The 16,470-nt window shown below is 30.0% G+C and overlaps 2 protein-coding genes across 4 annotated transcripts in view; both read left to right on the forward strand.

The window, feature by feature from the left end:
* LOC110011593 (zinc finger protein 8-like) lies at window positions 9,303-10,205 on the forward strand. Its single transcript, XM_020691988.1, has one exon. The coding sequence runs from the start codon at window positions 9,390-9,392 to the stop codon at window positions 10,104-10,106; it is 717 nt and encodes a 238-aa protein (XP_020547647.1). The 5' UTR covers window positions 9,303-9,389; the 3' UTR covers window positions 10,107-10,205.
* The window catches only part of LOC105156767 (IAA-amino acid hydrolase ILR1-like 2), a 3,483-nt gene continuing 2,328 nt past the window's right edge, over window positions 15,316-16,470 (forward strand). For 2 of the 3 annotated variants that reach the window (XM_020691990.1, XM_020691991.1), the window contains exon 1: window positions 15,316-15,913. In XM_020691990.1, the coding sequence (XP_020547649.1) occupies window positions 15,530-15,913 (384 nt within the window). In that variant the 5' untranslated portion in view covers window positions 15,316-15,529. The remainder of the gene's footprint in view (window positions 15,914-16,470) is intronic. The other variant, XM_020691989.1, reaches the window with a different exon arrangement.

The raw sequence follows: 16,470 nt of genomic DNA on the forward strand, positions 1-16,470 counted from the left end.
TCCATCAACAATAACACACTCTGCCGCACATTCAAATTCATTGTATAATTAATATTTAATTTGATATTAGGAATAACAACAATAGTCAAAATTAGTCGTCCCATATAGATATAGAGAGTGGGGAAAAAGAGTCGCGAATTGGCTGTGCTTTTACTACACAATATAGCATAATGATTGCATGCAATAGGAATAGCATGAGTTGACACCACCACTACCACTTTCTATTTTATTTAAAATTAATTTCACTTTCACTAAACCCATAATAAATAATCAAAATTCTTGGCATTGAAAGAGAAAAAGATTTATCAAAAGGAAAATTTAAATTTCTAATTTATTGTGTAATTAATTATTTTTATTTTTGTATTTAACATCATTGACATATATATAATATTATTGATAAAGTGGATTATGAGGTATGACGTGATATTCATGCGGCTGACTATGTATGATTAATCTCATGATAAAAGTTGCACTGTAAAGCACAAAGGGGAAGAGAATAACAGAAAAGTGATTACTTTTAGAGAGTCAAAATAGATGGAAAAAGTTATTTCACTGGATAAGGGTTAAGAGTTGAAACTAACTTTCTCCCGGACGGTATAATTATACTACACCAAAATTTTACTTCAATTCATATCGCGTTTCATTAAATTATATCATAAATATAATATATTTATTATATAATTGATATAAAATAAAAATAAAAATTAATATATTATATTATCTGTGATGATACGTTTAGTTCATCTTTAACTGGGAAGACGTGTGGTTAAGTCAATCATGTTTAGATTTCTTCTATTTTAAAGAAAGTTCCCTCCTTCCAAATTGGAGTTAAATTGTGGAATTATGGATGCTGCAATCCACAAAACTACTTACAAACAATTTCTAATTAGCTTAAAATAATTAACAAAACATTTCTTGCGATATTCAATATTTTATGGTGAATGTGTTACGTGTACTAATCATCATGCAATATTGAATGAAAGGCGAGTGAATTGAATAACATATATTTGATAAGTCAAAAAAATCCTTTTTTCCTAGTCAAAATGGTATTTGGGCGTAGATTATTTGAGATATTTTATAAGATATTTTTAAATTTTAAAGATATTTTTAAAAATAAGTTGTTAAAGTATATGAATGAATAAGATATAAAAAATTATAAGATATTTTGACATAATAAACTTGTCATTCTGTAATAATGATCGGAAAAATCATATATCAAACCGTTACAATTTAAAATCATATAAAATACATAATTTTGCATTTGAAGAAAAACATGGATTGTTTAATAGGTAAAAGTGAAATACTAATAAAATAATGAGTGCATTTTTGTTTATTGAATATTAAGATTAAAGAGCTTTAAAATGATTTTTAAAAAAAAAATAGGTGAAATTAATATTCTTTTAAAAAACTTACAAGATCAAAAATCTTTTATTTTAGGATTTTATAAACTTTTCAAAAACAAAAAAAATTCCAAACAATTTTCAAAAGATTATAGACTTTAAACATTTTATAAGATGCATATGTTTTGATTAGTGTCGCAAAACACCCTCTAAATCTTGACTAGTTATATAAAGGATAATACATAATTACAAAAATTGAGACACAAAATGTATGATAGTTGTTTTTGTGTGTGTGTGTGGAAGTAGCTGCTACCTAGGTTGTAGATACATAAATAGTAGTGACTTCGTTAACTGGGAAAACACACAGAGCAATAATGGTATCCTCAGAGGTGAGCAATACTTCATCATCATTATTCCCTCACTTTCATCATCACCCCATGACCTTCTTTTCCACCCACCCAAATCCAATCCCACCACCATTCCCAACCTCCAACTTCAGACCACGACGAAAGAGGAAGAGAAACAGTGTCGGAAATGAAGCATAAAACAGCCTACGACACTACCACCACTACTACTGCCTCCATTCTGGAAGAAGAAATACAAACCCTACCCTCATCTTCTTGGAACAGAGGCGGCTACCCATCTCCACAATATTATTACATTTATAAAGTTTTCCTTCTTCCGCTCATCTTTTCTCTCCAGGGAATTGAAGCATGACGGTCCGATTGTTCATGTACGCTCGCTCCAGATCGAAGCTAATCCCCAATCAGGGAGTAGAGTTGAAGGGTTTTTACATAAATAATTGTACTAAGATGTGTGTGATCTGCGTTGTCTTTGGTTTAATTTGCAAGATTTGTATTTGGTTAATTAAGGTAGTCATGAAGAAGAAGATTCAGGTGATTGTCGTCTCTCTCTCTGATCCCTCTCGATTCCGTGTTTTTCTAGTTTTTCCAGTGCTATGTTATATATAGTTCCTGATTGCATTATCAATGATACAAGACTGTGTTATTACAGGATTTAATTTGTGGTTTATATATATATATAATTAAGGATGTACGTACAAGTAAATGTGGATCTTGAACATTCATCAAGATTTGTGAAAAATTAATACTTCTTTTCAAGTGTTCACGGGAGATCATCGATTAATGGCTCTCAATCGGAGCTAGCTAGCTAGCTAGGGTTTGATGTTGCTTTTAGATTTTGTTAAGTAATTTCTTTCCTTATATGTTTTTTTCCCGTATGAAATCAATTGCTGATCATTCTCATGATGAAGTTAATTAATTCTCGGGTATAATGCAATTTATTCCCTATAATATAAAAAAAAGTGTAAAAAGCTTCCGTGAAAAAAAAAAAAGAAAAGCAAAATACTACATGTGTTTTGGAAAGTAAAGTAAAAAAATCTCTATCTAAGTAATTTGCTTCATTTTTCAAAATACCGAAGGATATTTTGTTAATTTCTTGCTCAATTCTCATATCACATGATGTAAATTATATTTAACCCGTTAATTCTCAAATCATGATCGAATTGAAATATATATATAGTCTGATAAACTTAAATCATGATGTAAATTGCAAGTATACACATATATATGGTCATGAAGAAACAAATTTTATAGTTGTCTTTAATTTATCTTTTGTTCTTGCTAGCAAGCTCCCAGTCGACTGTTTTATGTATTATACCAAAATTCTCATAATGTGTTCTTTCTGCACCTTAAATTGAATTCAACCTTGCATATGATATTTTCTGCTAATTCAATCTTCTTCTTTTTCTGTTTTTGCTAATGAAATGTTTTCAATATATAAATCATGATATATATATATATATATATAGTATAGAAAAAAAATAATTCCATAAACAATTAGCAATTGTTTAATCCAAATAGTTGATTTTATATTGTACAAATAAAATCATCGAAATTTTGAATCAAATTAGGTTCAATCAAACTTGAACCAATAATAAAGTAGTTAATGTATAATTACCATATGATTAATTGGTGCACAATTTTAAAAAAATACTAACACATAACAGAAATAATTATATATATATATATATATATATTTATCTTATAATTGGTTGGATCAGATAATTAGATATAATTTAATTAATAAAAATTATGAGGTATCTGGAAGGGCATGGATATAAGGGAACACATTCAGAAACATTCTTTGCTGTATTGCATGCATGAAAATAGTCAATTTTTTGGTGGTATCTGTGATGAACTGCGGGGTAGGGGTCACTCATTGTCCCTTACAATCATAATTTTCTAGGAAGAAATGATTGTGCCTGTTGACTAAAATTCGTTACCACCCCAACTCCTAATGTCTTGTATATATTCAATTCATACGTACATGTCAGGAGACGCGTGCTGAATTCTAGTTGGAACTGAATGTTGTCAGTTTTAGCAAAAAATCTAAAATAACAATAATAATTTTAATTGAATATTAATTTACATAATAATTTTTTATAATAAGAATAATTAGTACAAGAATGATATCAAATTACCATGTAATTGCGTCATGTACACAAATCTAAATAAAATAAGCATGTTTCCTACTCTTTATATAAATAATATCAACTGTCTAATAAATATCATCTCGTAACAACTCATTATAAGGGTATTTATTAGACATCCATTAATTATATATAATTTTTTTAAATAATAAAGAATGATTTATAATTATGGCAAACTTTAAGAGAATGTGCTGGAATTTACCCAATACAGCAAAAAAGAAAAAATAATTAATGTCGCACATCCTATTGCCTGAGCTACATTCTTATAAACGCGACTTATCAGACTAAAATTAAGAACTCTTTAGTTAATACTTTAAGAATAATAGTGAATTAGTAAGTTTAACACGTTAATGGGCCAACCCATAACCAAATTTACCCGGCCCAGCTCTACGGAGGTCCACGTCTGAGGAGAATGTGAAAGACGTCAGGGAATTCACTATCTAATGAATCTTGCATAGTTAAAAATAACACCACATTTTTAACCTTTTCTTCTTTTTTTTTTTTTCCTCTATAATCATGATTTCGACCAATCAAATTTCTTTTAGTGGGTTTTGGGACTAGCTAATGATGGTAGGGCTTGAGCATGTATTTTATGTGTTCATAAGCAACCTCACATTATGCATGGTGTGGATTTCTAAAAATCACCAAATTTTATGATATATATACGAAATTAATTCGACATCATTAAAAATTATTATTGATGATTTTATTAATGTTCTCATAAGTGTTTATGGATTCATAATGCAATTAAGTTTGTTAATTATGCTTCTAAGTACGTACAGATGTTAATTTAGAAAATAGTTGAAATAATAATTTATAAAGTCAAAACGGGAATTAAGGGGCTTTAAGTATATATATGTCTTTGAAAATTTGAATTGTCCTAAAGTAGGACAAATCATAATTAATTAGCGTGCATTGGCATTGCATCCTCCATATCCCAAATATTAAATGTTTCTTCCCTCATTCTTTATTATTGAAGATTCTCTACGAATAATTTTAAAACATATTCTTATTTTATGATGTGATTGGTAGCTAATTCAAATTTGGCTTTCTTTGCTAAATGTCGTCTTTGCTTTACTTTTACAAAAGTAGTTTAAAGTTAATTTACAAATATAATTAATTAAATTTGAATTTTAAGTGACACGAGTTAGATAATTTTATAAATTAAAACAGAGATCAAACTCGAATATTTCTGAAAATTGGGAGTCAGAGATTTGAGAAAATCGTTTTTATTACTTTTTTAGTAATAAAATAAAGGGCATTACGACCTTATAATTTTTTTTTATTTTTTTTATCTTAAAGAGTTTAGGCATAATTTGCTGTAGGGACCAATCAAATTAATGGGCTCGTGTATATGCTCTTTCTTTTACTCAACTTTTGTCTGATTATGGACACGAGAGGTGGAACGCATTGAATTCAATGTATATAAATATCAAATAACAAGAAATAAAATATGCCCTTTTATATTGGGATAATATGATATAATCCAATATTAATTTAATATTTCTTACATAATTCTAATCAAGATTTTATTTTTTTTGTAAACGCTAGAAGAAAAATATGTAATTTCGTTATACTAATTAATTTTACAATAATTCAAAGTATATAAAACATTATGGTGAATACTAAATTAACCACGGCTATTAGATAGAAATAAAAACTACGGTAAATATTTTGTTTATAGGTAAAATCACAATGAATCTTGACTAATTATGATTATGAATTCAAAAAATGCACTGGTCCAATGGATATGGACTATGTTCAGAGTTTGCTGAAGCGAATACAAATTCTGAAGGGGGGATCTGCAAAAAAAGCGTTAGCATTTCAACACCCAAGTTAGTATCAGATTTAAGAGAAAAATAATCATAAAAAATAAAATGTAATGAGAAATCGTGATAGAGTATGTAATTTCGTGAGAAAAATCGTGCTAAGAGTGCAATTCGAATGCTAAAGTAAGAATAGAGAGTGGTTTTCAGATTTTGGAGGGTGTCCCTGTAAAGGTATTGGAGGTATCCCGTTGGAGGACTCAAGTGCTCTGTTGGTGGATTGAAGGTGTGCCTGTTGGAGGATTGAATGTGTTCGTATTAAGGGATGCTGAAATGAGAAATTAAAATAAAATTAAGAATTTCGTGAGTAAAATATGGCAAAAGCACGAGTTGAGAGTTGCAGCGAAATAGCAAGACAATTTCCAGCTTCTTGAAGGTCTTGGGGAATGCTGCCTCTAGGTATAGAGGAATCCCTCTTTGCAGGGACTCTGTAAGTGACTTACATTTTTGAGAAAAATGGCGAAAATCTGTGGATGAGACGCGATCTTATCTCCTCATTGACTTGAGCACATCTTTAATTGGAGGGGGACTCCTTTTACATGAGAACTCCTACTTTTACAAGGAGTTCTCCTAGGCTGGGTATGGAAGGTGGGTTTAAGGCCCGGTAGGCCTTGTACCAGGCCTCTTTCTTGTACCGATCTTGGTGTACTGGGCTAGCTTATTGTACTAGAGTTCCCTCTTTGGCTGAGCCTAGTAAGTTCTCAGCAAGCCGCCCTCATGATGTGGGCCTCCTAAGATGTTACGTGCCTCTCGTTTCTTTCTTCTTTTTAGATCGTTTGGGCCTTTTTAGGCTAATCTATTTTTATGCGCATCAATGGTCAAAACTTTTAGACCCCCGCTTTACGAGATCATAAAAAATGTCCCAAAATTGAGAAAATTGAACACATATAATCCCATATTGACTTTACAATAAAAAAATTAAAGGCAAACGCACGTGTTGCACGCGCACCCATTAGTCAAAAGTGGCATTGTGCGTTAGTCAAAATTATGGGATTAAATGTGTTCAATTTTTTCAAAAATTAAAATATTTTTGGTAATCCCATAAAATAAATGATTAAAAATATCGACCCCTACTCTACTTTCAAAATTGTTAAACCCAAAATTGAGATATTCAAGTGACAGCATATTTTCGGAAACATTAGAAATATTTTTTATTTGAAATTCCGTTGCATTTTTTATTTCATTCATTATATACACGTCACTTGTTTAAAGAAAATATCATGTATTTTATTTTTAAAAAAATTGATACATATAACACGTGTATATTAAATGAAATAAAAAATACAATAAAATTTGCAATAGAAAATCGAATCCAGTAGAGGCCAATGAAAGGGATATCAGTGCAGGGGTCGATGGGTACTTGTTGGAGGAGAGATGAAGAATGACAAGAGGGGCAGAACTATTGATTTTAGGTAGAAAAGAAAGAGGTACTCTAGGGATACTTGCAATTGCGAAATGCAACTCTTTTATAGCAATTGCAATCACAGTGAAGATCAAGATACAACAACTTGGATAGGTTCCCTAGACGTTGCGGAATTGGTCTGCAGAAATTAGCACGAACAAGATTCAGATATCCTAGTCTGTGAATCTATAAACTCGTACAAGGAATTAAATGTATGTAATATTTTCAATTTTAAAATATTTTTTATAATCTCATAAAATAAAAGATTAAAAATGTCTGATCTCCTATTCTATGAAATTAAAATTGTAATAATACCCGAAAGAAAGAGATGAGAAATCAATAAAGTATGAGTAAACCACCGACCCAGCCACCACAATCTGATCTTCTCAAGATTGCCCACAACAAATCTCCACTATGAAAATACAAACTGAGAAACCAAATGTTTGTCCATAATTCATAGCATGCCTATTTAGAATTCTTGTCCAAAACCAAGAAAGCCATTGGGAATAAACTAGAAACAAGCAGAGGAAATATTTAAAAAAATAAAAATAAATAAAAGGAGTGGGAATTCATGATGAGGATTAGATGATTTATATATGGGTGGAAGGTACATACATATAGCCCACCAGACAATGGAATATATATAGGATTAAACAGCAAAAATCTAGTACAGTTTCCTACATTAAATTCCCAAAGCTGAAATTAGTGGAGCGAATTTTCAACAACTGTCCAACAACAAATGTGGTTTTTTAATACTAAATGATGATGACTGGGTTCATCTTAAACATATGCTCATTCGGGCCGTGTTATAAAATAATAGGCTCTTGCCTGCTCTAAGAAGATATGCTTAGATCTGGTCCAACACCCCTACTATAATTAATAATTACTATATATATATATATATATTTACTTACATCATTGCCCACTTCTTAATTTTCCTTAATTTGTTTAGCAACTAATCTCTTTTAAAATCATTTTTTAATGTGACGTTCGGGATAAAGGGTCAATATAAAAATTAAATATAATATGTTTAAGTCATTACTATGTTTCTTTTAATTTATAATTTTATACATGGTAGTTGCGTGTGTGTGTATATATATATATATATATATATATATATATATATATATATATATATATATATATATATATATATATATATATATATATATATATATATATATATATATATATATATATATATATATATATATATATGGGACGAAAAACCTTTAATTAAGGGGCATTTGTAAATGCTTATTGCTGAAATTAGTATTTTTGTTATACAAATTTTATTTGTGAACTGTTTAAATTAGATTGATCTAAAGTCAAAGTAATAAGTAACTTTCGACCAACTTCTACATCTTATTGGTAAAATTGTAAGAACTAAACAGTTTTTCCAAACACATCTAACTTCATTTTATTTATATTTTTTTCACGTTTAACTTCTGTTTTAAATTTTTTCTAAAATTTATTATTATTTAACTTACAATTTTCTTTATAATTTATTACCGCGACAGAAATAAAAATTATTGCAAACAGGCCTTAGGTGGTGTATGATGAGAAAAATCTGAAGGACTATGAACATGATTAATTAGTACTGTAGGAGATGGGATTAGGCACCTAAAGATATTTGTTTATTCTGTTGATTTTTTAATAGTTATTATTATTATTTATAGGGTAAAGATGAGTAATGATATATGTACATGAATCCACTAATTAGTTGGTCATTCAAATCAATTAAAGTAATATATTATTGATTTATTTATAATTAGTAGATTCGTAGCAAAGCTAGATCGCCTTCCTTACAGCTGATTACATCCCCATATCTTGCTTTTGACTTTTGTCATTGCCATTCATATTATAATATATACTTGTTTCTAACATATGTCCTCCTTTGTAAGCATCGAATATTTTTATTAAATTGCATCAATTTTTAATATAATTTATAATGCGGAATTCTTATAATTTATAATATTTCAGACATTGAATCCTCTTTGGAGGGAAAAAGTTTGGGTATAGTATATCTACTTCGTTTATTTATTTATGTAAATAGAACCAATATTGCATGAGACAATTGGCCTATTCTGACTATTTATTGCCTTTATCCTTTTTTATTGACGTTTTTATATATATATATATATATATATATATATGCTGTTGGTTGATGATTATAGTACAACTGTTCTTGTCTTAATTGCAATTGCATAGTCAAAAACCAACAGGCTCTGCTATATATATATATATATATGTAAGAAAGACAGGCTGATCAGCTCAATCAGAACATTAATCATCGCCTAGAAAAAAATATGGAAGGAATTTGTATTTCTCGTGTACATGAAGAATACACTGAAAAATCCACCACAGAGAAGAAGCTTAAGCTCTTCGGTATTGAGCTCGATTCTTCGTCTCATGAGGCGCATAAAGGGTTGCCGGAAGTAGGTGAAGAAAGCATCAACTCGTCGGCTTCTGGCTCCGGTAAGAGCTCGGGCGACGGTGATCATCGGATGGCCGAAGAGAAGAAGTTTGAGTGCGGGTACTGTTTCAAAGTGTTTGCTAACTCACAGGCATTGGGGGGTCACCAGAACGCCCACAAGAAAGAGAGGATGAGGAAAAAGAGGCTTCAGCTTCAAGCAAGAAAGGCCAGCATCAATTATTACATTCAGCCCTATTACAATAGTCATAAGAATATTAACGTTAACACTTGTTCTGATTACTATGGTTCTAATGTTAATCCTGCATGGATCTATGATCCATCACCTAATCAGATCATCAGTTTTGGTCCTTATGGTCCAGATCCCGACATGAATGGTTCTAATGTCTTGAGATGGGACGTCGATGAGCTACCTGCAGATCGCGTCCCGTTTCGACACGATGCACACAGGTTTAGTCTAACGGAGGTGGATAGATCATCGAGAGAGAAGTCCAGGCCTCTCATGACCTGCAAGTCTTCGTCTTTGCCTAATTCAAAGAAGAGTTGTAATAGAAAAAGTTTGGATCTTCAGTTAGGTTTAGGTTTATTATAATATTCTTGCATTTGAAATATCTCAACTACGTACTGAAGGGATATATGCATATAATTATATACTTTGTTAATTAATTTTTTACAAAATCCTCCATGTTTTATTTTTATCTTTTTGATTTGATCAAATCTCTGCATTAAAGTTTAACTATAGTTTCTAAGGGTAGGTGCACTGAATCACTCGGTTCTTCTACTTAATTTTGAACTAATTATGCCTATTTTATTTGATTACAAATCATGATTAATTAATCTTTCAAATCAAGGTTTAAGAATATTCTCATCAATGAACTTTAAAATGATGATAACACAATGTTTCATCAGTACCACAATAGAGTTCTCGTTTCCTCTGTGTTTTTTTTTTTAAAGTAAATCAATTGCAATTACTAACAATTATAACAATTAATATATATTAATTACATGATTTAAAAATCTCTAACTAATTTATAATTAGGGATAATGCATTGCCCCTTTTATGAGATTTTGAGTAATTACACACAGTACCCTTGTGGTTTTCAAAATTATATCAAGTACTTTTGAAATTTGTTTTCATCTAACAAATAAATCATATGATAGTCAATTTCACTGTATATATGTCGATATTAGGAAAGGAGCTAAATGAAAATCATATTTACCCAAAATTGACTTATGACTGACTTATTGTAAACCAAACAAACTTTTTTCTAACCAAAGTACTATTATGATTAATTAAGGATAAAGATATACCTTGACACATGCATTCGTGTGTGAAGACAAATAATTATAGTTTGGTCAGAAAATAATTTGTTTAACTTCTTGATAAGATAATTGAGGATAAATATAAAATTTAATCAAAACATTTTTTAGAAAATTTTATGAATTTTAACTAATGAATGGATCCATTTGTTATATGAAAATAAACCTTAAAAGTATTAGGTATAATTTTTCAAATCACAATAAATCTGCGTTCAATTACACTTAACCTTGGGAGAGCACATGTAATTATCCCTAAACATAACTACTTTTAATTTAGCCAATTGACTAGTCCTCATCGGCTCCTGTTTTCTTTTCCAAGTGAGACCATTTTATATGAATTACGAACCATTATAAGTAATTTGACGGTTTCATATTTTTTTTTTTCTCATGTTTATGTTTGAAGAAGTAAAATGCTAAAAAAGGTGTATGCATTTTTCACATGAAAAATAAATTCCAATAATATATATTCGTTTTCTGTTAAGCAGTCACTAATTGTCTGACGTTGCCGCCTTAACTTGTGGGGGAAAAACTTGGTACAAGTTAGTATTTTAAATGCTAGTGACCATCAACACCGACATCTTCATTAATTAGTCCTAAAATTACAAAAAAATATTAAAATGTAAATTACATCTGGATTTAAATATAAGTGTTAAAATTTGAAGTGTGGGAATAGAGTATATTCATGGCAATAAATTAAAGAAGGAAAAACTAGGCTTTATTAACCTAAAAACTCAAGTTCTTTATTTATCTAAACTCTCAAGTTCTAAAATTACAGAGATGTGAAACTATATATAAAGAATAGAGTTCTAGTTAAAGAAGAAAAACTCTAGTTGATAACAGACTCAATAAAAAATAAAATACTAAAATACTAATAAAAATTAAATATTGAGAACAAAAGGATAAGTACGAGCAGAACTTGATAAATACAAGTAGAAATTTCAACAATAACACCTCATTCCAATGACACAAAAAATTCATTATTAATTAGTAATACAGTATTCTTAATCAAACCTTCTTCTAAATTTATATGTTCAATTGCTGCATCTCTTAATCAATTTAATCAAAATATATCTATATGTATCGTGGGAAATATACCTTGGAACTATTATTTTTATTTTTAAATTACGTTTTTCGGTTTTTTCAATGGATCAATTGTGAGAAGATAGAGAGAAGGAATCTTAAATTGGTGGATTGGAATGGTCAGTGCTTTAATTTCCTCATGTATATTGGGCTTCAGTTAATTGGGCCGAATATTAGAAATTTGGGAATACAATAGTGATGATAGAACAATAAATGTGAAGCATACACACACACATATATATATATATATATATATATGGTTTATTACATTTAAACTCTCATAAAAATACAAAATTATACTTACAATTCTTTTAAAGATTCTCTCTTCACACATGATTTCTTATTGTTATAGCCCAAGCTCAAAATTGTCCATTCCTATCACATGGATGGTTCAGCTCGTTCTCATCTTTTCGGTCCATTTATTAGTTCAGCCCACTCTCTTCACTCGGTTCATTTGTCCGATTCAATTTATCATATATTTATATCTCGCTCTGCAAAACCCTAACCTTAATTTCTTTATCCTACGCCCTCGTTTCTTCTACTGGTTCTCTCTAGTTTTTTCCTTCTCTCTCGCCGATTTTCTCTCTCTCTCTCTCTTCTCGGTTTGTTCTTCGCTTTCTTTTCTGGCAGACTGCTGGTGGATATCCAACACTTACATTAGGGTCAAATTCACCCCCTTATTTAACATTTCTATGTACTATTTTTCGTTCAAACTCTAATGAAAGAATTTGGTGGAAACGAGAAATTTTCGAAGAGGATATAAGAATAATTTTAATTCTTGTTTAAGAAAAATATAGTTTGTATTTTTATAGAAAATTTAAGTGTAATAAATCCTATATATATATATAGATACTCATAGCATAACATAATTAGGCATAATAATGGCATGAGTGTTTATGAAATCAAATTTCATAATTATAATTCCTACCCTGGCTTTAATACTTGATTGCGACATCTGACCTTTAGCCCCTCCGAATTTTTGCCTCCTAATCTGTTAAACTTCACTTTCAACTACTATTCTTTTAATTTATTAGAATTTCCTACTCTATATAAATCCCAACTTAAAATAATTAGGGAAAATATAATAAGGCAAATTAGAACTTAATTAATTATTTCTGGGAAAAAGGGATATCATGAGTTGAACACATCTTTACCCTATATACCTAATGGGTATTCTTTACTTTTGGTCACTAAAAACTAAGAAAAAAAATTAAATCGAGATGGAATTCAAATCTCAAGCACATATTTTTAATTTTTAATTCAGTGTTTCTTACTCTTTTCGAATTATTCGAATTTTCTCATATTTTAAATTCTTTTAGAACACTTTAAAGACACGTTTAATTTAACTGTAAATATCTGTCATTTTCATCTTTAATCTTTTCTTTGCAATTTCAAAACGTGATTGTTCTTCTCTTTTCACATGTTTTCAATTTTTCATCATGGGTATAATATAAAACGACGTTGTTGCGAAGTCAACTAATTTAGTTGAGAATAATATATATACCCACCTAATTATATCATAATTTCCTTTACTGTGAATAACAACGTTTTTTTTTTAAAAATTTGGCATAATAATGAATACTCTATAGTTATTTGAAAAATTATAAATATCCCTTAATATTTGATGAAATTATGTAATTCTTGAATAGAGGTACGAAATTGTCAACTTTGCTTTTATTGTAATTTTTTAAACAAATTAAAAACTCACAGAAAAAAAAAAAGAATGGGGTGGATGAAAAAAATTTAAAGATTATAAAAAAATTATCTATTTAGTCTATTAACAAATTAATTTTTTTAAAAAATAAATAAAATTATAAGTTTTAATCCACATGGGCATTTCGGTCAGTTCATCACAAAAAATAGATGAAAACTTAACGAATTGGGCGAATTATTAGATGACTGTTAAAATTAGTGAGACATTGATAATTTTCAAAAAAATAAGAGGATATTCGTAATTACGTCAAACTTTAGGGACGATCATTGTAATTTACCCTTTCCTTTATATGTAAATATTAGAATAACAAATATAAAACACAACATTTACTATTCTCAGAATTATATTCACTTGCATTAATATGTGATTGGAGATGAATGCATTTCATGCTGTGGAGAAGTATTGATCGAGAACAAAAAAGCTCAATAATGGAGACATTGACATTACAATTATTTAATTTTCATGAATCGCTGCTACTGCTCTCCTCATTCATAAAGCCGCGTGCGATTCAAAATGCGCATTTGACTTCTTCAACCTACGAAGAATCGCTGATATCAGCACCAATATTTTATTACACTTTTGTGTTATATATTAAAATTATATTTATATTAAATTATAATTTAAAAATAGAAATATACACAATATATGTGTGGGTGTGACTTCAACATGGAAAACGTGACTTACTGATCCCATCCACCAGTTAAGCTAGATTCAATTATAATCTATTTAAATTTAGCAAGATTAATAATCCAATCAAATTCAAAAATAGTTTAAATAATAATATATTGTTGGTTTCAAGTCGTATTATTTAGCGGCTTGGTGGAGTGGGCAGGAGTAATAGAGAAAGGAGGCAACAGTAGATCAGAGTTGACATGTTGAGTGCATGGGAAAATAGTGAGTGGATGGAAATTGAAGAGTGAACATATGAATTATGATGGGTGGACGTGCTAGGCCTGCTGCTGCTGTTGTTGTTGTGTGCAAGTGACTGCCATTTTAATTTCAGGGCCCAATCACTCTGCTTACAAGACCTACTCTACGCGTGGATTTGAGATACCTTTTCTCCAATCATGCATCTATGCTTGGGTCCATAATTTAGTGGCTTACAGAGAGGACTGTGTAGGAGAAAGGTCCCACTCTCATATATGCATATTGCGAAAGTGATCACATCACCATGAGAATATATATATATATATGTCTACTTTTTATTTATTTATTCAGAAGAACTTAGTTTCATCATCACACTTGAGGTTTTTTTAATTAAACTATATGAATATAATTGGATTAAAGGAATATTATATAATATGAGCTGTGCACGTTTATCTTCCTGGAACTAGTTTTGACTATGTTGTTTTTGTGTGTCCAAAACCTTGCTATTCACGTCTCACTGTCCTCCATTAACTTAGTGTATGGACGGGACAAGACATGGAAATGGGACATTTTATACAGACATTGAGACGACAAACAAATATATACATACATATATATATAGATAGATAGATAAATACTAAAGAAGATTCGCATATTCATCAGGTAACATTATGTTTTTATGCAGTGTAATTAATTAAGGAAAATTTTCACTTTTAGTTATGTGTCATATATATATATATATATATACATATGCGTTTTAGAATATATAAAAATAATTGTTGTAAGGTCTCTAGCGAGCTATTAAATCATGTCCCAGCTGTATCATTGAAAAATGTTGTAATTCTCTTTGCATTTAATTTTGAACAACCCAAGAGAATTGAAAATGTATCATATTTAAAACAGCAATTCAACATATCCGACACCAGCCATTACTTTTCTTTGGATCTAACCACCAGAAAATCAATATAGAAAATATATATACAATAATAAATACTAAAACCCTTGGGCAGGTCTTTTCATTTTTGTTTTTTCAAATGGAATATATCTCAGTGTTGCTCATATTCAATGTTGTATCACTCTTCCCATTTATGCAACTAATTGCTTCCCGCAGTTCTGATCGCTACTGCTTCAATCCATTTCTGCACCAACATAATGCCTCCTTGACAGATTATGTTAAAGAATTGGCTAACGAGCCGGAGACGCTCAACTGGTTGAAGAATATAAGAAGAGAAATTCACAAGAATCCAGAACTTGCTTTCCAGGAATTTAACACAAGCGCCCTTGTTAGGCTTGAATTGGAGAAAATGGGAGTTAGATACCGGTGGCCGGTGGCACGTACCGGTGTGGTGGCCGCCATTGGTACTGGTGCTCCTCCTTTTGTGGCTCTTAGGGCAGATATGGATGCACTGCCCATTCAGGTCAGTAATTGCATATTTTCTTTTCTTTAATTCATCACATAAACTGGACTGCAGTGCATAATATCTTTTTAATCTGACATGACAACAATGTACTTCAGCTGCAACTTGTTTTCTTACAAGTAAATATATAGGACAAAGCACTTTTACTGTAATGAGACAACATGTACTTGGTTTTTGACATGGTTTTCAGTACTAAGTCTTGTTAATTTGGACAATATTAATGGAGACTAACTGTACAAAGATTATAGCTCCAATCTTTTATTGCATATTGATATTGGGTATATCTCATATTATATTTTAAGGGAAATAACATTTTTTGTCACATAAATTAGGCTCATTTAACTTTGATTTTAATCATTACGGGATTAACATTTTTAGTTCCGTAATTTATAAATATTAGCACTTTTGGACCTCATCCACTTTTTTGTCTATAATTTAACGGTATAAAGCACGTTTCTAGTATGTGATTGTTAAGTATTTTTTACTAAGAGAAAATTGGTTTGTTTTCAACTTGAAACCATTTTTATTTTTTGGAGGGGGAGGGAGGGGGGGGGGGG

This window comes from Sesamum indicum, linkage group LG2 (genome assembly GCF_000512975.1).
Source record: "Sesamum indicum cultivar Zhongzhi No. 13 linkage group LG2, S_indicum_v1.0, whole genome shotgun sequence".
NCBI lineage: Eukaryota > Viridiplantae > Streptophyta > Magnoliopsida > Lamiales > Pedaliaceae > Sesamum > Sesamum indicum.